Raw genomic sequence first — 23310 nt, 5'->3', positions numbered from 1 at the left:
CTGAAGCTGAAAATGTCGAAAGTTTGTCATCATGATCTAAAAGACAAAAAACGAATTTAGTTGTAAATTTAGTGATTTCCGCGAAAGTTAATACCGAAAAAACACATCAAATCTGCAAAACTCCATCAAAAAGCGGAATTTCTATTCCTACTCCAACTTAAAGTGGTGTCTACAAAGGTGCCATGAAAAAAGCAGAAAAGTTGAAAGCAAATTATATGGAGAACTTAAAAAAATGAAAAGTGGTCTTTACACTTTGATGGAAAACACATAAAGAAAATGGAACATCAAGTAGTTGTTTTAAAAAATGAAAAGAGAAAGATTAGACTTGCTGTTCTCGAGCTGATGAATGGAAAAAGTGAAACAACATTTAATGGGATAAAGCTTGTGTTGGATGAATATGAGCTGTGGCCAACCATAAAAATGATTGTATCTGACACAAAATCTGCAAATACAGGAATAAGAATTAGTGTTGTAACACTGTTACAAAAATATTTCAAAACCATTGGACTAGAAAAGCCTATTTTTATAGGATGTCAACACCATATTTTAGATACTCTTTTAAAACATGTCATAAATGATCTTTTTGAAAGATTAACAAAATCACCAAGTTTTTACTACCCTTTTGTGACATTATTATTTTAGAATACTAGAGATCCTTTGACGAAAGTGAATTGGACACGCTGGCGAGATGACATGGACTTCCTGCATCACTTAACAGCTTGTTATAGAAAGTTTAAAAGCACAGGTACCTTTCCAAAAGTGAATTTCAAATCACTTCTTACTATAAGCAATGCAAGATGGAACTCGAGAGCAATTTTTGTTCTACTTCTATATTCAAATACTAGACTATTTAGAATAAAAATCTGCTCATACAGCATGCAACTTCATCTGTGGTTCATGTGGTTCATGGGGTGATAAATAGTTGGTGATAACTACTTCAATACTGCAGATTTTGTTAATCTATTATAAGCATGCAATGAGAATCCAAAAGCATTAAAGTCGTTGAAGACATTTTGGTCCACAGAGTCAACACCGATTCCAACACAACGGTCAAATATATAGGCAGAACGTGCGGTAAAAGGGATGCAAGATTTAGTGCCTATATGTCATAGCATAAAAAAAATAAACATTAAATACTTATTGTCAAATACACTGTAAAATTATTTTAATTATTTATGTTTTATTGGTTTTCCATAAAGTACAGGAACTTCTTTTTAAATGGGGAGTGAACTTTTTTGAGATATAGTATAAATGTTAGATATTTTCTTGATTTTTGCATTAAAAATCCATTAAATTGAGTACACAGGGTATACTGGGTTGCAAAATTGTCACACCTCTAATGGTTATGGTAACCAAATACAATTTGTGTTTTATTGTTTAAAGATCCATATCCATTAACACAAAATTAAAAATCAAAGATTCAAATTTTAGTTTTATAATATAATATCACATTTTATTATAATATAAATTTTTTTAAATTATATATAAAAAAATATTCTATAAAAATTTTTTATTGGAAAATGAGAAATTTTTTAGATTAACCCATTTTACCGTATTTAAACCTGAACTCCAATTGTATTTCACTATATATTTTTTACAAAATAAAAAACTGAAATATAATGTTCACTTAGAAATAGTAATATTTTAAATAATAAAACCTCCAGCCCCATTAATATTTCTGAGCTTTCTCTGGTTCTCTGAGCAATGGCTTCTTATAAGCCAGTTCTTTTTGTTGTAATTATTATTACGTTCTGAATGTCTTAATAAAAAAATCTTCGTAAGCAGGGGGGCTAAAAATTATTTTAACACATTTTTATCCTCTCTACTAAAATATTCCTCTAGATATCTCTAGATATCTGAGCTCATATAAAAAAATATATGACTCGATAAAAACAAAATATTTCATGCTTTTTTGACATAAATTAATTTTTTAGTCTCTTATTCGAGATAACTTATTCTACCACTAATAAATAATATAATAAGGCTGCTTTACGATGTCTTTGTATATTTTATTAAACGTTTCGTATTTTAATCGTAGAAATAACCATATTTGTTACAATAATTAGTTGTTATTATTTTGTACTTTTGTGTGTTTTGTTTGACTTATCTTGATTTATAGCGAGGCCAAGGACCTTCAGACATAACAGTGGCCCGGAGAAAAACCCCCTCAACCTCCCTGGTTAGTTCGACCCTGCTGTGTGTTCCTAGTTGTAAGCACTGCTCTAACAAAGGCATTATTTTCAAGATCGTAATTTATTCCCACAAGATTTTCCAGAAGCCCTTTTATTAATTTATCTGCTAGTTGTTGTAAAAAATATTTTGTTTTAAAAGCTGTAAATTGAGAACAATGGCTTGAAATTTCTTACAGAATATCAAACATAATAATTAGTTCACGTAGACACATAATAAGACCTTTAGTGTCTGATTTTGCTCTATATGCTTTGGTCTACCCAATGTGCGCAGCCAATGGTTAAAGTTCTTGCTTGGCCGATTCTGTAGCTGATTCCTTAATTTATGTTTTTTTTTTTTTTTAATTTTAATTATTCAGCTTCAAAAGGTTTATATTAGACTTTGAACACCTAGGACAAATAATCCAGATTTAATCCCTGCCCTTTAAACATAGTCATACTTACTTTCTATAACATATCTTTCAAAAGGGAAAAAGCATAAATAGTGACTTTATTGATGCTTTTGGCAAAAATGATTTCTAATGAGCTATATGCTTTGGGACTTTCATCCCTGTTGAAAATTGACACCCTTAATTACAAAAATAAAAAAATAATAAAAAAAGTTTATTTACATTTTTTGTTTAAGGGATATAAAACTAAGTATTACCATTTATGGTTAGCTTCTTTGATAATGAATACTATCTTATATCACTGGCTTCATTGACAATAAAAAGTTTCTTTTTAGATTTTGGTGTTCTTTTATTGTTTATAATTTATTATGTTTTCTGACCTTCATTCTTATTATCCATAATTAAATTACTTTATTGAAATTTTTTTTTATTAAAAAATTTTAATTCATAAGTAATTATTGTAAAATGATAAGTGTGTATTGCAATTTTAACAATTAAAATTACAAAAAAAGAAGAAATTTTAAGAAAAAAAGCAATGGTAACATGTGTTTTTACTGTAATATGTAAACAAAAAAAAAAAACATCCAAGATAAAAAAAAATTTTCGGTATGGTATTTTAGATATTAAAATTTTCTTAAAATGACTGCGCCCTAATGCAGAAGTGTTTTACTGTAGTTGGGTCCAATAAAGGAAAGAGATTGGAAAGAGGAAGAGTTGGATGACTCTCATTCCTACCTGCTATGTGATTTAGAGCAAAACCCCTGTGGTGTTGTATACCCATTGGTCGCTTTATTCTTCTAAATATTAGTAACTTTCTTGTGACTTGTAATCTGTGTAGTGTAAATAATAAATAGTGACAAATAATAATTTAATAACTTTTAATATTTTTTTACCTTTAAACAACAGTACATTTAATAATTTTTCTTTTAAGACTGACTGGCGTTTTCTGCCTTTTTTCTCAGACGACAGTCTTACAAAAATACGTCAGTCTTTTTTAATAATGACGTTTTCTTTAAAGAGAAACAAATGTATCACTCTAATTATATTATTATTATTATTGTTATTACTATTATTGTTATTATTGTTATTATTATTATTACTATTATTATAATAATTCAAAAACACTTATTTACTAACTAGATTTCTAACTAGAAAACACTTCAAATACATTTCTACATTTCTAGTATTATTTCTCCGATTCTGTCATAAACAAAAAACCGCATCGGTTTACATCGGTTTCGCAGGTCTAAAGAATGAAAACTTAGATGTTAGCTAAGGCTATGGTAGTATTGGATTAAGCTAAACACAAAAACTTTGTTTAATCTTTATTTCTTGTTTTTACCGCAAATTATCCGTATTAAATTTGGATCAGATTTTTAACTCTATCAATTTATTTGGTCATAACATCAATTTAAAAAAAAATAATATATGTAATTTTATACGTATATTAACGTAATTTATATATACTTATTATAATTTGTAATAGAGTACTTTTGAAAACTTTACAAATTTTTTAGTTTATTTGGAAACAGACAAATTTTTAAAACTTTTTCAATGAATTAGTCTGAGTTTTAGTCTTAAAAAGTATGGTGATAAATAACATTTGAACACACTCTGTTTTTTTTCCAAAATTTTGAAGAAATATTGATGGAAAGATTTTGTTCCTTAAATTAGATGCTTAGATTCCATGAAATGTAATGGTAGTGATTATGTGCTACGTTTAAGTATTTTTATAAAAATTTTAATAAGATAATTATTTAACTATGTTGTTTTTATTGCTTCAATTTCTTTCTTTGTTAGTTTCACTAATTTCAAACGAAGCGCTATGAAAATTAAACAATAAATATTAAACTAATTACCTTTTATAAATAATCCTTTAATTTTTCTATAAATACTCTTTTATTTGATTAATTATGTTGTTAAAACTTATGGATAAAACAGCGTGCTTAATTTATTAGTGTGAACATATCAATATTACTGTTATATATATATACTGTTATATATATATATATATATATATATATATATATATATATATATATATATATATATATATATATATATATATATATATATATATATATATATACTGTTATACATATATATATATACTGTTATACATATATATATATACTGTTATATATAAATATATATATATATATATATATATATATATATATATATATATATATATATATATATATTTTAAGTCAGAAATCTAGTTAGTAAATAAGTTAGTATATAATAATAGAAATGAATTTCATTTAAAAATAAAGCTAGTTAAGTTTTTATGGAAAAAAGTTTTTTTTTAATTTTAACTGGTTAACTATTTTTTTTTTTTTTAAAACTATTAACAAGTTCCGACTAAAGCTCCACTAAAACGCCACATACATTACCTTTATGTGTTAATTAACTGTCTTAAAGTTTCAATTAAAATTCTACAAAAGTTCTACTTTAGTTTTAAATATTATATGCAAAATACGTTTTAGGTTTAAATACGTAATCCTTTTACACATATGACGCGAACTGTGATTGACACCATAGAAAGCGATATGATTATGCCTGCTGTGTACTAGATCGGCGTTTTTAAATAAAACAATGGGTAACCTATTAATATTTACCAATGCTGACAAAAAGTTGTTAAAGATAATCTAACCTTTGGAAAAGCATGAGATTCCGTTAGTAACTAAAGTGTATTGTATCGTAAAGTTTAAAGTATCTAAAGTTTTAGTTAAATTCTAGTGTAAAATGGGTTTTAAGTTGTTAATTTTTAAGTAAAATGATATTAATCAATCTAAATAGAAAAATTCCTATTTTATTACTATTATTGTTATTATTGTTATTATGATTATTATTATTGTTATTAAAATATCCTAAAATATTACACAAGTTTCAATTTTGATTTAATTAATTGACATCAATTTAACACTAAAATTAATTAAAAAGTTATTTTCAATAAAATTTAATCCCTACAAAAGTGAATAGCGCGACAATCCACTTAGAGTAATTAAAACCGTATATTTTCTGAATGTTTGTGTCAATTAAATATTTTCTCGCTATGGAGAACTCACAAAGCAAAAGCAAAAAATCAAGTTTTATGGTGGAAGACATTTTGTCGTTAGAAATACCTAGATACGGAGAAGAAAGTGAGCATATTTGTCGATATTTTATTATTTGTGAAGTTGAATCTAAAAATAGTTCACTATCAATTCCCCATAATAATCTTGATTTTAAAAAAGTACTTATATATTCTTATAAATTGCTTTCTCTATTATATTTTTATTTTTATGGAATTTATTTAATCTTAGTTCTACTTTAATGCACTTGCGTTTTTTTTTAGTGTACGTGTGTGCGTTTAGTGAGAGTGCGATAATTGTTTAATGCTACAAACAACCTCTAGCATTGAGGGATTCAACATTTTAATTTGAATTTAAAAAAATATATTTCGTAAAAATGTACCCTTTTTAATTTGTTAATATGTGCTGTCATTACTCGGTGGGCTTTTTTTTAAAAACCTATTTTGACATTGGGTATCCATTGCGTCCGCAAACTGGGATTTATGAGGGATTGGCAATCTTACGTTTTTGAGGAATAGACAAACTAGGGTATTTGAGGGATAGAAAGACTGGGATTTATGAGCGATAGACGCTTTGTAGTGTAAGTAAATGGAATGGCTTATTTAACCACAGACATAGTTAGCGTTTAACCACAGCTACAGTGATTTAAGGTTTGGGTTTTGGTAGATCTTTTAGATTAAAATATTTAAATATTTTTTATGTTTTCAGACGGGAAGGACACTGTGAGGATTAAAGTTAAATTAGAGAGCCAGGCTTGTGGAGCTAATCCGTAGCGAGGGAGTTACTGGTTTTAGTTGGAGCTGCAAAATCTTGCGACTCTCGGTTCTCAAATATGTTTTTTTATATACTTAGAATTAAATTGTCAAATTCTATAACATGAGTTATGCAACATATAGGAAACAACACTATCATTTTTGTAATATATTTAAAAAAAGTGTTCAGTTTTATATTATAGATGTGGTTTTGAAATTTTTAAAATAGTTTTTTAAAAAACTACTCTAAGTGGTTTGCGTTTTTATTGTTTGTTATATTTTTATTTGGTTTCTGTAAGTCACAAAATAACGTTAAAAAATCTACACGCATACACGCTTGATAACTTTGGTATCCAAAAAAAACAACGAAGCTTTGGAACCCGTATAGACAATGGTTCAAACAAGGTGAAAATGGTGAAGGACTTTAGGTAAGCCGTAAACATTACAAAAGAACAACTTAGTGAGGAACGCAACAAATGCTAAAGACCAGGATATTGAAGATACTTATAAAAAAGCTGGTAAACCTGAAATGCTTGAACAGCAGTTTTGATGGTTACGTTGACGAAATCCCCAGAAATATAAACACCATTTATCTTCAACATTACGACGCGCACACACTTTACCTCGCCATTGCTAATGTTATGTTGGACTTAATGATAAAGGAAATACTGAAACATACTCACAAGGTTGTAAAAGCTCGTCGTGCTCCAATTGTCATGGAATTTTAAAAACATACTAAACCCTTTAAAATAACGAATTTTGCATGTGATTTTGAATCAAGTGTAAAACTTTTATCTTTACAATTGAATCTACCTTTAAAACATTCCAATATACTCCAATATATTTTTTATTGTAGCTAACATTTATAGACAAAGCATTTATAATTGCTACCTATTTTAAATAGAACTCAAGTGCCTTCTACAGATACTTAAAATTGTTGAATAACTAAAAAGGGAAAAATATTCAATTGAAGGTATTTTCCCTTAAGCTGGAAAAATATCAAGAAGGAAAATATCCAATTAAAATTCAAGCTGGAAAAATATTCAATTGAGTATATTTTCTCTCAAGCTCTTTAAAGCACTTTTTAGTTTAAGCAGGACTAGAGTAAAGTTGTTATTTTTAAAATCCAATATCCTAATAACTTATAAATAACAAGAGTAGTATTTTATATATTAAAACTCCTCTCGCTATTTATAATTTATTAGGAAAAACATCTACTGTTAATAATAAATTAAAGATTACAAATATTGATATCACATACTGCGTTCAAAACACTGGGATCGATACCGTTGAGCCCAGGATATTTATTTGTGTTTAGTTGCTTAAGGCTGTTTGAATTTCACCTAAATACAGCTTAGACTCATTTATTAAAGGGTGAGCTTTTTTCCAGGAAGATTTAAATGACTAACTTTCCGGAGCCATTTCCTCGCTAAATTTTTACCAAGGTTTATAAAGAACTCATATGATTTTACGGCAGTTTCTTTTCTATCAAAAATATCTTTTTCAATTTTTTTTTGCAAACTTTGTGAAATAGGGTCTTTTTTTAAACTTTTGTTTTAACTTTTTAAAAACTTTTTTTGTAATTTTTATGTTTAACTTCATCGTTAAAGGTTTCACTTTTTCTTAAAGCTCTTGTCTTTTTTATGAAAATTTTTAAGACTTTTTGTCATTACAAATAATCTGTGAATCAATGTTTCAGAAACAAAAACCCAAGGTTTTTGCTTCTGAAGCAAATAATCTGACCACTTATTCTAAAGGTTGCTTTGGCCATATATGCAACATTGGTAAGAAAGTTGGCGAAAACTTTCAAGTTAAATGTTCTACGTTGCTTTTCTTGACTGTTGGGCCTTTTTAGAGAACCTGAATAACGAGAAAAAAAATAAAAAATAAAGTTTTTTATAGTTATCTTTGGTTATTTAATTTTATAATTCAACAATTTTTTTTTAATGAAACACAAGTTTATTTAATAAAAACCAATAATAATAAATCATCAAAGTGTGTGTTCATTTTCTTAGATAAGTCTTAGTGTACGTCCATTTTCTAAGGTATTTAGCTAAATTCATTTAAGGATTTATACATTGACTGATTTATTCAGATATTGAACCACTTTCTAAACATGATTATAGGAAAATTTGTTTTCAAGGCTACTAGATACAGACACAAACAATATTGTTAGTTTTAGACTGTTGTTAGACTCCATGATACATCACAGACAGTATTGTTAGTTTTTCTTGTTTATTTTTTTCTAGATGAAGGGCGACCATCACCGGAAATTAGAAAAATAAGAACTACTTTTTCTAGTGATCAAGTGTTCTTACTTGAAATGCAATTTAATAAACAAAAGTATCTCTCAGCTGCAGAACGGATCGAGTTAGCGCAAAAACTAAAACTCACCGATAATCAGGTATTTATACATTTTTTACATTATATTTATATTTTTAAAACTATCAAGTCTTACAATTTATACTATTTACTGCTTGGGTGGTAGATTACCCGTTTTTATACTATCCAGTAGTATAACTGTAAAAATATTAAAAAGGGATCAGATTATTTTTCATTTACCTGCAGTTTGCCCATTTTTTAAATACTGTTCCGCAAATTACCCGTAGAATAATGTTAAAATATTTAGAAACAAAATGTGAGGTTATTCAATAATCAACATTTATAAACACATGCAATCGTGTTAAGTTTTTGTTGTTTTCTTAACTTTTGTTAATAAAATTGAAAAAAAGTAGTTTGAGATACTCAAAATATAAAAAACTTAAGTAATAGTAATTAAACAATTTTTTTAGTTATTTTAATAACTTTTTAGGTATTATCAAAAAATAAAGTTTAACTTATATGATTTTAGGTAAAAACATGGTATCAAAATCGACGAATGAAATTAAAGCGTCATATAAAACTTCACACTCAAAACAGTATATACTCCCAAAAAATTCAAAATTGTTTACAATCTAATATATTTATGAACTCAGAGAAAACGTGCAAAGAATTTTTTTCGGGCTCGTCTGTATTATATCCTCAACACGAACATGTATTTATGATTAGAAGAGAGCACGAAAACCGCACAAACATTTATTAAAACGGTCGTATTTGTAAATATTTTTTTAAATTGTAAATAGTAAAATTAAAATAAATAGTTTTCAATAAGTTTCAGTACTTGTATATTTTCAGCGGAGGAAGAGGAGAGGGGGGAGAGTACACTAAAGAATTTTCAAACACCTGAGTTTATTTACATTTATTTTAAATTATGTCAGTTTAAGTGAACTTACGGGTAGATTTTAAATCAAATTTATTCCTAGTGCAAGAGCTGTCTTATATTAGAGACTAACAACTATTAGGTTATATACAGAACTTTGTTCATCATCATCACCTTCAGTCATTTCCATCTAATTATGGATTTTTATAACATTCCAACTATAAGGTAATAAAAATCGAATTCTAGGTTTTATAACCTTATCAGCTAGCTAAAATTAACATTTTGTTGAAAATTTTGTTCACATACATCAACAAAAAAAAATAAATGAAATTGAGTCTGAGACAGTGGTTTGTCTAATCTGTGCTCCAAGTGAAATTTTCATTTATGTTACCCAAAATGTCGTAACAATCCGTGTAACACCTTCAGTATGACAGAGAGCAATTATTACAAACTTTATTCAAACCAAAAATTAGGTATAAAACTAAGATCTCAAAACTTTACAATGTTACAATTTAAATACATTGAAAAAATCTCTTCAAACCAGAGTTGTTGAAATCTCCCTGACATTACTACATATTTATTATTTGCACCAATAGTTTAAAAACTATTTAATCCTTTTTTAAAATTTTGTTAGCAACGATCTTATTTACTTTTTAAAATCTTTAAGGTCCAATATAATCTCTTTAAGTGGGTAGGGTTTTTTATCCATTTTTTTTCATCAGGAGAAATGTTCACTTGCCTCTATTCTAACTCACTTACCTTTACTTTAATTCGCTTGCCTCTACTCTAAATAGTTATTAAAATTATATTATGAAACTAAAAGCAGTTTAACTGGCGTGTGAATATTTTGAAAAAACTTATCACAAAGAAGTTATAATTCTTAGGCTTCATATACAGGTTTTCCTATTTTATGCTACATATGTACGTATGCATTTATTTGAATATGTACGGATGTCTATATATATATAGGGCCGTAGGAGGGGGAGTACGGGGAGCACGTGCTTCCCCCCCCCCCCCTCTTTCCGCCTTGTCCTATTTGCGCCCCTAATATGTTGCAATATAATATTAACTTAAATAATAAAAATAAGTGTTCATTGATAAAAATTAAAAAACTGGAATATTTATTTAATATAATAGCTATTTTAGTAAATACGCGTCACAAAGACTCTTGGCGGGCCTGCATACGATTAGTTTACGTCTAAAAACAATTAGCTTGGGTTCCATTGGTTATTTTTTTCCCGCGCTACAGAACTTATTTATAACAAAATAAATTAATGTGATTTAAAGTAGAACGTTGCTTTGCATCTTATACAAAGTTTAGTTTCCTAATTTATCTGTTGTTTCATTTCAAATTTCTGTCGATTTTAAATACAAGTTATTGGGTTGACTCGTTAAATCATTAATTGATTTGATGATAGGTGAATTGATTTGTTTCTAATTTTTTTTCTTTGGATTTTCTAAATTTACAACTTTTTACATAAATTTGATATACAATTAACTATAAGATTTCGTATAATAAAATATTTGTATTAACATTATATTTGTATTATTATTCGGGCTAGTTGCAAAGTGGGCAAGTTGCAACAGTGCGGTTTAAAAGATTTTTTCTATTTTTTTAACAAAATATTTTAAATTTATATAGCTACAATGGTAACACGTAATAATAAAAAATTGTCAAAAGTAATACTGTAATTTGAGTACCACTGTAAATTAAGAAGTATATTAATAAGTACACAATTTTTTAACTTTATTTTGTATCACTATTTTTAATTTATTATTTATTTTTTTGTATATTTATTTTAAATTGTATATTTATGTAATTAATTGGTCAATTACTAAATAAAATGCAAATTCGAACAAAATAATTAAAAAAAAAACAATATTTAATACAAGAATTGGTAGTTTATATATATATATATATATATATATATATATATATATATATATATATATATATATATATATATATATATATATATATATTTAGAAATGCAAAATCAATTAAACAAAAAAAATCAGGTTCAGAATTCAAAAGCATGTAAGCAAAAGGTTATGAAGGAAGCTGGCAAATCACTTACTAAAATTATGAACAGTTTTGGAAAACTGATATCTACTCCAAACACTTTTGACATTCCTCAAACAGGTGGAAGTGATGGTAATGCTGCACAAACATCTCGAATTGATGATGTTACAGCTCAACACTTGGAAATTGATGGTAATGCAGCACAACAATCTGGAAGCAATGGTAATGTAGCACAACAATGGTGATAATGAAGCGCAACAATCTGATACTTTAGCTCATCTTTGTTATGATATTAAAAAACATGTTTCAAACAAATATCATTCATATGCTTTGGAGTATTTCGATGATGCAAAGAGAATGTGAAACAACCTCTATACACAAATACACATAAAACTTGATACAACATTGCAAGAAAGAATTCGCTTTAAAAAACACATTCTTGAAAATTGCATTATTGAAGCAGTTCTTTTTTTAGTAAAGCAAGGTCTGGCATTCCGTGGATCTAACGAAAAGATATCTGATACTAATACAAGTGTCAACCAAGGAAACTTTATTGCACTGCTTCAGCTTCTTGCAAAGCATAATTCAGAATTACTTCAGCATCTCAATTCACCAAGACTAAAGAATGCTACATATCTCTCTGGAACAATCCAAAATGAACTTATTGACATTGTTGGTTATCATATGATTCAAGCTGATCTTCTCTTAGAAATAAAAAAGGCCAAATTTTATACTCTTTTGATAGATAAAGTATCTTTACGCAACAAAAAAAAGTGGTGATTTCAGTTCAGTTTGTTGACTAAAAATATTATTTGAGAAAAAGTTCTTGATGTTATTCCAGCTGACAGAATTACAGGTTGTGCTTTATATCATTTGACAAAAAAATGGCTTTTAGACCATGGATTAGAAATTGAAAATCTTCGTGGCTAAGGGTATGATGGAGCAAGCAACATGCGGCATGGTTTGGCAAAGGCCATTTTGGCAGACAATAACTTAGCGTTCTTCGGACATTGGCAAGGTTACAGTTTAAGTCTTGTTATATCCCACAGCTGCGCTATTCCGCAAATACACAACGTGTTAGACAAATTAAAGGCTGTAACATTATGGATCAACAATTCACCAAAGAGAGAACAACTGCTTATTGAAATAATAAAAAAAGAAGCCGGAGATGTGCGGGAGCTGCGCACAGAAAAAGCCTCCTAAATATCTGTATTACAAAATGGATAGAGAATATTGATCATTATTTTTATGATGCGCTATGCTACATTGTTATTCTGTATGAGGTTATTGCCGATAAATTGCATCTGAATTTATACACCGGTAAAGATAAAGATTGGTTAAGCTGGACACCAGAAGATCGAAGAAATGCATTGTCTTACAAAAGATGCCTACAAATCTTTGAATTCGTTTATACACTGCTAGTAATTATACGATTCACATCATACCTGAGAGCCAGAGCTATTTCTTTATAAGGTCGAACACAAGATGTGGTTAGCGCATACAAAGGAATACAAGAAGTTGTATTATAATTAAAACACAGACGTGATGCTCAGCTTGAACAACTATCGGATTCCATCTTCATACATGCAGTAAGAACAGCAGAATATTTGGGCATCAACGTGGTAACATCAAGAGTAGTTCAACGGTAAAATTATCGTCAGAATACTCCAGGTTATACTCCACATGAAGTTTGCAAGCGTAACATTCTTGTTCCTTATTTAGATTACATTATATCGGACCTCCAATTAATGTTTAGTGAACAATCTTGTCAAGCAATAAAACTGTTGCATGTTGTGTGTGAAAATGTATCTCAAGATTCAATATGTGACATAATTGAAAGTCTTTAAGGTGTTGTCGAAATCTATAGCAACGATCTATCTACGCCAGATTTGCTTGATGAAGAAATTATTCGCTGGAAGAACCTTTGTGACAAGATGGAAGATCCAAAACCAAAAAATTTACAAGCTTCATTATTGAAATGCAATAAGCAAGCTCTTCCAAATATGCATACACTTTTATACATTGGATGTACACTTCCAGTAACCTCTTGTGAATGCGAGCGATGTGCATCTGCGCTTCGTAGAATGTCAAATAATGTTGAAGCATCCATGAAGGATGAGCGTTTAGGAGCACTTACATTAATGCATGTGCATCGTGATAAGGTCGAAGCATTAGAAAAAACAGAAATCACAAAACTATTTATCAAAATACATCCAAGAAGAATGGAGCTACCATCTTAGTCATATGACACTGATTATTGTACATACAATAAAACTTTTTACTACAATATTTTATTGTATTTTACTTAATTTGATTTTCCAATTAATATGTTGTCGCAATGAATACAATTTTATAAGGTTTTAGTGCCTTTAAAAAAAGTGCTCCCCCCTTCAAAATATTCTGGCTACGGGCCTGATATACTTAATATTTTCTAGATATTAAATAATAAAAACTCAACTAATCAAAATTTTATATAAATCATATATAAATAATGACATATCTACATCTGTATTAACACAACATCTTGAAAATGACTTTTTTTATGTTAGTGTATTAACGTACGAGATGTGGTTTCATTTGGTTAAATTAGATGTGATTTTAATGCTATGGATACCTTTTCCTCAATAATGAACTTAAAATGTTTAACAAAAGAACCATTACACCAACTTAACAAAGTTTTTAAAGATTCTCACAGGAAAGAGGTGCAGAGGTTGTTTCCCCATCAAGGTTGATAAACCCAAAAGGTTGATAAAGCTTTTAAGATACAAGTGCAAGATACTTGTATCTTAAAAGCTTTATCAACCTTTTCGGTTGGTAACAACCATTTTCAGTTACAAACGTCTTTTTAAGTTGGTGTAACAATTAGGTCTTGTTAAGTTGGTATAACAAAGTTAAATTGGTGTGGAAGTAAAGTCATTAACATCCAAAGACATTGTTTTGTTTTCAAAATTTGGGAGAAATAACTCAATACCCCCGATTACAAAAATTTGAAAACTTAACCGCAGCTGCAAAATTACCCATACAAAATCCTCCGCAGTAATGAAGTTAACTAGTGCTGTTGACATTTTTTGCCAATAATTACTAAAACAGGGTCTGATTTATAAAGAATATTTAGGAAACGGAAACACCAATTTATATAATGATGCTTCTCAATCATTAAACAAAATAGTTTCAATAATTTTAAAAATACTAAAAAGCCTCTTTCTAGTAAAGCAACCAATGACTGCATTGACTCTATGCAAAATTATTATAGTTAAACCACTCGTAGTAGTATTGGAAATTTTTATGTCATAAAGAAAGCCATGTTTTCCATAGTCTTTCATTTTTACTTTCCATCAGATCCGTATAATTGTCATAAATTTTGCCCTCGAGATGTTACAGATTAGTGCAAATTCTCGAGATGCTACAAATTTATGGAAGTCCTTGAGATGCTTAAAGTTGGTGCTAGTTCTCGAGATGCTAAAGGTTGTTGCAAGTCCTTGAGATGGTAAATGTTGGTGCAAGCCATCAAGATGCTAAAGGTTGGTGCAAGTATTGGTCAAAAGATAGTAAGACGTAAGGATTACTAAACCTAAATCCACTGCGGAATCAATAAATTGAACAATTGAGGTTTGAACAATTAAATGCAATCAATAGTCTTATGTACCAAAGCCTATATTTGTTAGAGGTATTTTCAGGTACTTTTGACCCAAATTTCTAAGAAATTTTATGGACTACATATAAAACGCATGACAAGAAAAGCAAGGAAAAAAAAACGCAGAAAGACAACCAGATCAAAGCAGAAGGGTTATATTTTGCTTACTGCTACATTTTAAAACAAAATAAACGCCTTGATTTTTATGAAGTTATTAAAATTTAAATTTATATATACCGTGGTGTGCAAAATAATAGGTAATAATAAGGATAATGCGTTTATTACATCATATTTATGAATATGCCTGACATAAACGCGGGAATCCCACATATATTTCTAACCTCACTTTTTTATGAGTATTGTGTTGTTTGCTGATGATGTATAAACTAGTTTGTACGTGTATTTATTTGATTTTTTATGAACACTTTAATTTAAGGTGTGCAAAATAATAAGTAATGTATATTTAAAATTAAATTATTTACAATAATGATTTAATTTATTTAGTTAAAAGATAAATTTTGTTAACAGTTACTATGAAATTTGTTGAACTGAAATGAAAATATTTATTTTTTTAGAAGAATTAAAAAAAAAAGGATAAAAAATAAAAGAAAAATGGGACGTAACGTACATTGTTCGGAAGATAAAAGAAATTTAATCAAAATTTTACGAAACCAATTTAATGGACTGTTCAATTAATATGGTATGCAATGCAATTAAAAAAAAAAAAAAATACACCCGAAACACGTGGTCGAAAGAGGAAAACATCTAGAACAGATGAAAAAAATATTGTTCTTTATTCCAAAAGAAATCTTTTTTTTGGAATAACGTCACTAGAAATAAAAACTACTCTTGGCCTGCAAATTGATGCTTCGACAGTTAGAAAAAGGCTTACTCAACAATATGTTAAAGCCAAAGTACCAAAGAAGTGTCCATTTTTATCACCAAATAATATTAAAAACAGGAAAGATTTTGCAAGGAAACACGTGCGCTGGCCATCTTTAACTTATGTACTTAATTTTAATTTACCTATTTTTTTGCACAGTACATATTTTTAAAAATAATATAATAATATAGGCTAGTAAACAAATTTTGTTTTTTAATTGTTTCCTTACATTAAAAGTATTAGTTAATAATTGAATTAGTTGTAGAATAACTAAATAAATAAATTAGATTACTATCAAGTACTTATTTTGTACGAAAAGTCAAATTATTTAACAATTACCTATTATTTTGTACATATTGTTTTGTACCTATTATTTTGTACATATATAACATTGTATATATGTTAATATTGTTAGTTTTTAAACTTTCTTTGGATTTTTCTCAGCTTTGCATTTTGACCATTACTAAAAAACGTAAAACATGGTAACTTGACAGAGATAAGGCTTTTGTTTTCACACTTTTAAGATATATTCATGACTCTTATGTCTTCTATATAATCTATAGATTTTTAATGAACTATACTATTAACAGGTTTATAAACCTTTTACAACATGCTACAAAACTATTCAAAATTAAATATTTCATCCTAAAAGTAAAACCTATATTTTTTGTTTAAACAAACTTCATTCCATTAACACTCGAAAACATTTTATACGAATACCACTTACGAATAATTTTTTTTATACAAATACCCCATTTTTTTGACGTGTATCAACATTTCTTAGCAGTTGGGTAAGAGGTGTTGACGTTGTAATAAATACATAAGATTGGTTTGCGGAAAGGTGATTTTACTTATCACATTTATTTATGCTTTATATTCATATGTAAGCATTATTTAATATTTTAATACATTTGCGCAAAATTTATTCCCTTTTGAAATGTATAAAACTAAATTATTTTTAGGTTTTGTATTCTCAATCGTTAAATGAGCTATCAATGTAGACAAGAAATATAGCCCATATGGACGATGGTGTAGGGGAGACCGGGGCAAGTTGGCCGCAGGGGTAAGTTGACGAACTGCGTTTATCTTCAGAGTCATTCATCAGAAATTGACAAAAACTACACAGTAAGTTGGCTCATAGCATTTACTATGGAAAAAAAATACATATTTTTATCAAATTAATTAATTTTTTTTTTTTATAATTATTAACAATATTGAAAAAATTTATTCTTACAAAAAAATTAAAAAAAAAAATTTTAGTTTTTTTTTTTACAGGTAAAAAGTGGGCTACTGTTTTTGGCTGTTATACGTACTAATATTTGGTACCAGCTAAAAGCATTATTAAATTTTTAGCTTAAATTTGTTGCCAAAATTAATAGCAAAAATATTTCAATTAATTTTGCACTTAATAGTACATTAATAATCATTTTTATAGTTTGCGCCAACTTACCCCGTATTGGGGTAATTTTTTTTTTTTTTTTGAGGGCCCGGAAAGGCCTCAAGATTTTTTTTTTGTAAATGAATGCAAATTTTATAAGTTACCAAAATTCATACTCTTTGAGACTACTCTTTAATATTTTGAAAAAAATGTGCTGTTAGGGGTACAGAGCTCATAGCCCCGGTCTCCCCTACGATCTGCTCATTGCAACAGCAAGTTGACTTGGGAAAATATTGTTCACTTATTGGAGCTGTTCAAACTTTTATTGATGCAAGCATCTAAACTAGAGACTAATAAAGCATCAAAACTAGAGAATAAAAGTTACAAAAATAAAGGTGGCTTATGGTGGTATTTGGATGATGGCTACTTTATTGAAATCAGCAAATAATCCTGAAGTATTTGACATAAAAATTGACACAAAAAATGTAATGGTTGAGCGTTCGCTTTGTAAGACAGAAGCTCAGCTTGTTTCTCTGCTCAGCAGTCTTGTTCTACAAAGCTTATGTTTTGGAGTCATAAAGTTGAACAAGGTTTGTAAAAACAATAAATAAATTAAAAAAAAAAAGAGTAGCCTCTTTGATTGTATTAGATATTTGATCGGCTTTTGAAATGAGAATACAAAAATAAAAAAAAGAAGTAATAAAAAAAAGTCTGTTATTTTAAACCTGCAATTTAATTGATAATACCTCCGGATGATGATATTTATATTCTTGAGCAACACGGTTTACTACCAAAAAAGTTAGGTTAACATTGTCAAAACTATAAATTCAATCAAAATACTACTGAATAACAAATGCTTCTTTAGAAATTAGAGAAAAAACAATTGTCACAAAATTAATATAGTGTTAGCAGAATTACCGCATCAAATGTGACAAACAACATAATAGCTTTAAAAATTTTGCAATCCCGTAAGTAATAGGTTAAAAAAAAAATTGGATATTTATTTATTTACCAATGATATTAGTCTGCATTATAAAAGTTTAAACATGTAGACGATATATTTTTTTTGGTATCCACTGAAAGTACTATGAACATTTGTTTAAAAAAGATTGTTGGTGTTACAAAGTTATCAACAAACTATTAATACTACTACTAAATATACAAACTCAGATTAAATTATGCAAAAAAAGGTTTTGGGGATTTAAAATTCCAATACCTTAAGATTTGATAAGATTTAATATAAAAAAATCCCTGATTTCTTTAATTACTCAGAAAAAGACTACATAAAACGTATTTTCCCTGATAAAAGTTATTTTTTTAATTTAATTTATATATTTGTTAAACACCCACTCTATATTACAAGTAAGGTAAATAAAAAGTTTCAAAAAAAAATCTCTAGGATCTAGGAATTTTATTTTCAAGAACATCCTTAAAGATTGTTCTTTGTTCTTTTGAGTTCCAGAACTCAACTGCACATTTTAAGATTTTAAGATCCGTTTCAGGAATTATATTTTTTAAACCAGTAATTTTTATTTTTTCTTTGTGTTGCATTAGTTTCTCTATATTTAATTTATGACTATTGCACAGAGCCTTGACGCTATCTACAAAAGGTCGTGGACCTGATTCGTTGTTCAACTGCGACTTAAGAATATCAAATGTCATTTTATTTTTCAACAGGCGAATAAATAAGTTTATCTTATTTTGTTGCGTAATTATAGATATATCTTCAATACAAAATAGGGGATGTATATAATTTTTACTATGTTTTGAAACGTTTAGTAGTGACTTCAGTGCAATTCTTCCTACTATATCAAGCTTTTGCAATAACATTTCTTTATGGTCGCAAAGCTCAAGACCATACGTTAGTGTTGGAACAGCTAAAGTTTTATATAACTGGACAATAGAGTTTGGGTGAACAAAACGAATTCCAGCTTGAATTAAAGACTGTATTACTGCCCGGAAATGGGATATTCGGTTATCAATGTTTAAACGATTAAGTGAGGCAATTGGTGAATATTTTGTGTCCCATATAAATCCTAGATGAGTAAGTTTATTGTCTAGTTTTATTTTTTGGTGGTTGAGTGTTATCGTGCATTTTTTAATTTGATGTGTTCCGGTGACCAAAAACTCGGTTTTGTCAGCATTCAATTTTATGCAATTTTCTTTTGTGTAAATGTTACAGATATTAATTAGCTTTTGTAGGCCAGAGAGGGTGGAACTAAGAAGTATAATGTCATCAGCATATGCTACAACACCCGTGTAGTTTCCATTTATTGATGTTCCTACGACACTTTCATTTTGTAAGGTTTCTAGTAGGTTTTGAGTGTAAAGATTGTACAAATGAGGCGAGAGAATCGATCCCTGTCTCACTCCTTGCGTTAGATAGAATGGAGTTGATTTGCAACCTAGATAAGACACAGAAGCACTACTCTCCCTGTATAATGACGATATTGTATTAACAATATACAGTGGTAATTTTTTATTATTGTACAGTTTCTCAAAAAGAATGTCCCAGTTGCAGCTGTCAAAAGCTTTTTCAGCATCAAGGGAACAGAGATAAACAGGTGAGTTGTTGTTGTTGTAGTGTTTAATTGTTTCACTATTATGGTATGTTATGGTAAGCAGTTATTAAAAAGTGTAGAGCATTTGTTTTTTAGTGGATGCACTGGAGCAGAGATAGAAAAAAGACTTTAAATTTCTCGAAGAGCTGTCTATAACAATTTGAAACGTTTAAAGGAGACAGGCAGAAACCAAGATAAGCCTAGAAGTGGAACACCACCGACATCAAGTAGCAAAATTATTATCAAAAAAGTGCGTGATAGAGTTCGTCGAAATCCAAGCGGGTCGATGAGAAAAATGGCAAATGATTTGTAAATAGGTCGTGAATCCCTGAGAAAAATATGCAAGAATAAGCTAAAACTTATCCCATACAAGATCCAAAAAGTTCATCTTCTCACAGACAATATGAAAGTAGTAAGAATGGAAAGATGCAAGCTTTTGCTCAAACGTTTTTCTTCGGCGCGCCACTCAGAAATTGTTTTCACTGATGAATGTTTATTCAATGTTGAAGCTTTCTTAACCATCAAAATTATCGGATATTGTCCAGAAGTATCAGTAATACAAACATGAAGGGAAGAATTGCTTCTTGTTCAGGACATCCACAATCCGTTATGGTTTTTGGAGGGATAACTTCGGATGGCAAAACTTAGTTTTTGTGGCCTCTGGAGTTAAAATTAACAGTCAAAACTATTTAAATGATGTCCTTATAAAAGAAATACTTCCATGTTCCCAAAGCTGGACATTTCAACAGGAATCAGCTCCTGTCCACAAGCCAAAAATCGTTCAAGGGTGGTGCAAAAACAATTTCCCAGATTTTATCAGCGCCCAAGAATAGCCTCCCTACTCGCTAGATCTCAACCCTACTCGCTAGCCTCCCTACTCGCTAGCCTCCCTACTCGCTAGATCTCAACTGGATTATTCCGTGCGGTCAGTTTTGAAGACCAAGGCATGTGCTATCCCTCATTGGAATATGGACTCTTTGCACCGAGCACTTCAGAAGGAATGGAATAATCTTTTTCCAGAATACCTGCGCGCTGCAGTCAATGATTTCCCCAAGAGACTTAGGACCTGTATCAAAGCTAAAGGCGGTTATTTCGAAATCTAATGTTGTAATGTAATTGTTAGTTGTAAGAATAAAGTTTTTTTTAATCTTATTCGCCTTTTTTAAATTTGGTCGTTTTTATGGCAATTTTGCTATGTGCCAGAACTTTCTGGTCACCCTGTAAATATAATAATATAATTATATTAAAAACTAAATAATACTATTAATAGTAGTAAATGATAGACGTAAATTTAACTTAATCTTAACTTTTTTTTTTGCCAAAAAACTTTATTAATAATATAAGTAACTTATAATACTATGATATTATCTTATATGATATTATTTTTAGCTATTTTTTAATAAAAATTTTTAATCTTAAGCAATTAAGTTTACCCACCATGTGTGATTATTGTTAGAACCTTTTAAGTTTATAAAATGATAATAAAGTAAATAAATAAATAATTATTTGTAGAGAATGTTCTCAGCATGCGAAGTTTTGAATAATTGAACTATTATCTTTTTAGATTTAATGATTACATGGTATCATGCCTCGCAAGTACATAAAAACAAGTTCAACATACGAGATCTGTGCACGGAAAGCTATGTAAAATGCCATTAATGATATGAATGGAAATAATGTAAGAATAAATAAAGCGGCATTCATGTACAAGATTAATAGAACGAAATTAATGAATCATCTCAAGGAAGTGCTTTGTAAACAAGTCGCACGCCCAATGATTTTGATAAGGGAAGAAGAAACGTTAATTGTGCTTACAATGCAGAAACTGGTAGGTTTTAGGATAGATTGTTGTAATGTTTTGAGAACTCGCAACTCTATTGCAATCTTGCATAACAAGTAGCTATAGAGCCAGTACCTTAAGGATGGCAAGTCTGGGATTGATTGAATGCGTTTTGAGGAAATTTTTTTTGGAAGATTTTGAAAAATTTTTGAGGAAATCAAGACTTTTTTTTTAAGACGAATATACTCTAATCCGCCTATTAAGGGAAATTAAAAAAATTATAATATATATAAAAAGTAAAAACTCATATAATCTGTATGAGATTTTTCTTTTTTTTAAAAGAGTACCTCCCCTAACCGAAACCCCAGTCAATGTATGTACTGCGTCTATTCTACATAAACCAGTTGAAGTATATACACTTGATGTGTTATCCCTAAATAATTAAGTCAAAAAATTTACATTTAGTTGCGCGCAATTAAATGTACATTTATTGTACATTTTTACAAAATTATTTCATAAAATATGAAATTAAAAAAACAGGTTATTTATTAATTCCCAATACACCATTATTTATTTATTAATATTTTAGGAGCAATTTATTAACTAATAAAACATATATATAGTTGGACCAGCTCTATCTGCCAAGCTTAAGCCAATTTCAAACCAAAGTAAGGTCGCATTTCTTTTTTTTTCTACAGGTATCGACCACTATAATGGTCGCATCTTAAACGAACTACCATCTCTAGTTTCATCTACAAAACTCATTCTCACTTGTCTCGTCATTTAACAAAGTTGTATCTTTTTACTGTATTTGTTTCTTTTTGCTCTAAAAGCTTCTACTCATTAAGTTTTTTTCTTCACTCACTAAAATAAATTTAAAACTCTCTCCCATATTCAATTTTTCTTGACTTATACAACCTACAACTTTTAAAGTCTTATGTCAACCGTTTCTTTGTTCTTTAACAATATTTTTTGTTTTCTAGTTACTTCTAATTTAAAGTGGTTGCTTGCAGTCCCGTTGAAAATAAATTATTTAAAAAAAAAATTTTTTTGGCAACAACTTATTTAAAAAAGAAATTTTATTGGAATTTTACCTAACAGCCATAATTTATCCTCAATTTTTTCCTTGATATAAATAATTGGGCTTGAAAATAATTTTGATTTTTCTAATGAACTCATTGTTTTTTTTGTTGTTGTTATTTTTTTTTTAAATATATTATATTTACTCTAATTAAGACTTACAATGTACTAATAATTACTCTAATTACAGCTTTTGCATGTAGGTGTATTAAAAAAGCTAAAACATTATAAAGGAACAGTTTAAAAAAACTTACAACGCTTTACAAAAATGTAGATAAAGCAACTTTTTCACAATTACTGAAACTGTTTAAAGGCTGTGGAGCACTCAGCCGAAGCAATATTGCTTCGGCTGTCAAGTTCTACAA

The 23310-nt window shown here is 28.7% G+C and overlaps 1 protein-coding gene across 1 annotated transcript; it reads left to right on the top strand.

Annotated features, from left to right (window-relative positions):
* Positions 1 to 5528: 5528 nt before the first annotated feature.
* Positions 5529 to 9557, top strand: LOC100209580 (homeobox protein ceh-9). Its single transcript, XM_065810755.1, has 3 exons — positions 5529 to 5724; positions 8657 to 8811; positions 9259 to 9557. Exons 1-3 carry the CDS (start codon positions 5607 to 5609, stop codon positions 9487 to 9489), a joined length of 504 nt encoding a protein of 167 aa, XP_065666827.1. The 5' UTR covers positions 5529 to 5606; the 3' UTR covers positions 9490 to 9557.
* The last annotated feature ends 13753 nt before the right edge of the window (positions 9558 to 23310 follow it).

Source organism: Hydra vulgaris, chromosome 11 (assembly GCF_038396675.1).
Source record: "Hydra vulgaris chromosome 11, alternate assembly HydraT2T_AEP".
NCBI lineage: Eukaryota > Metazoa > Cnidaria > Hydrozoa > Anthoathecata > Hydridae > Hydra > Hydra vulgaris.
This window is presented reverse-complemented; position numbering and strand designations above follow the sequence as displayed.

Excerpts from the sequence above, each read along its gene's own strand:
- LOC100209580 (XM_065810755.1), top strand. The coding sequence starts at position 5,607 with ATGTTTGTGTCAATTAAATATTTTCTCGCTATGGAGAACTCACAAAGC. Across the intron at positions 5,725-8,656 it reads ACCTAGATACGGAGAAGAAA|ATGAAGGGCGACCATCACCG; the intron begins GTGAGCATATTT and ends ATTTTTTTCTAG. Across the intron at positions 8,812-9,258 it reads TAAAACTCACCGATAATCAG|GTAAAAACATGGTATCAAAA; the intron begins GTATTTATACAT and ends ATATGATTTTAG.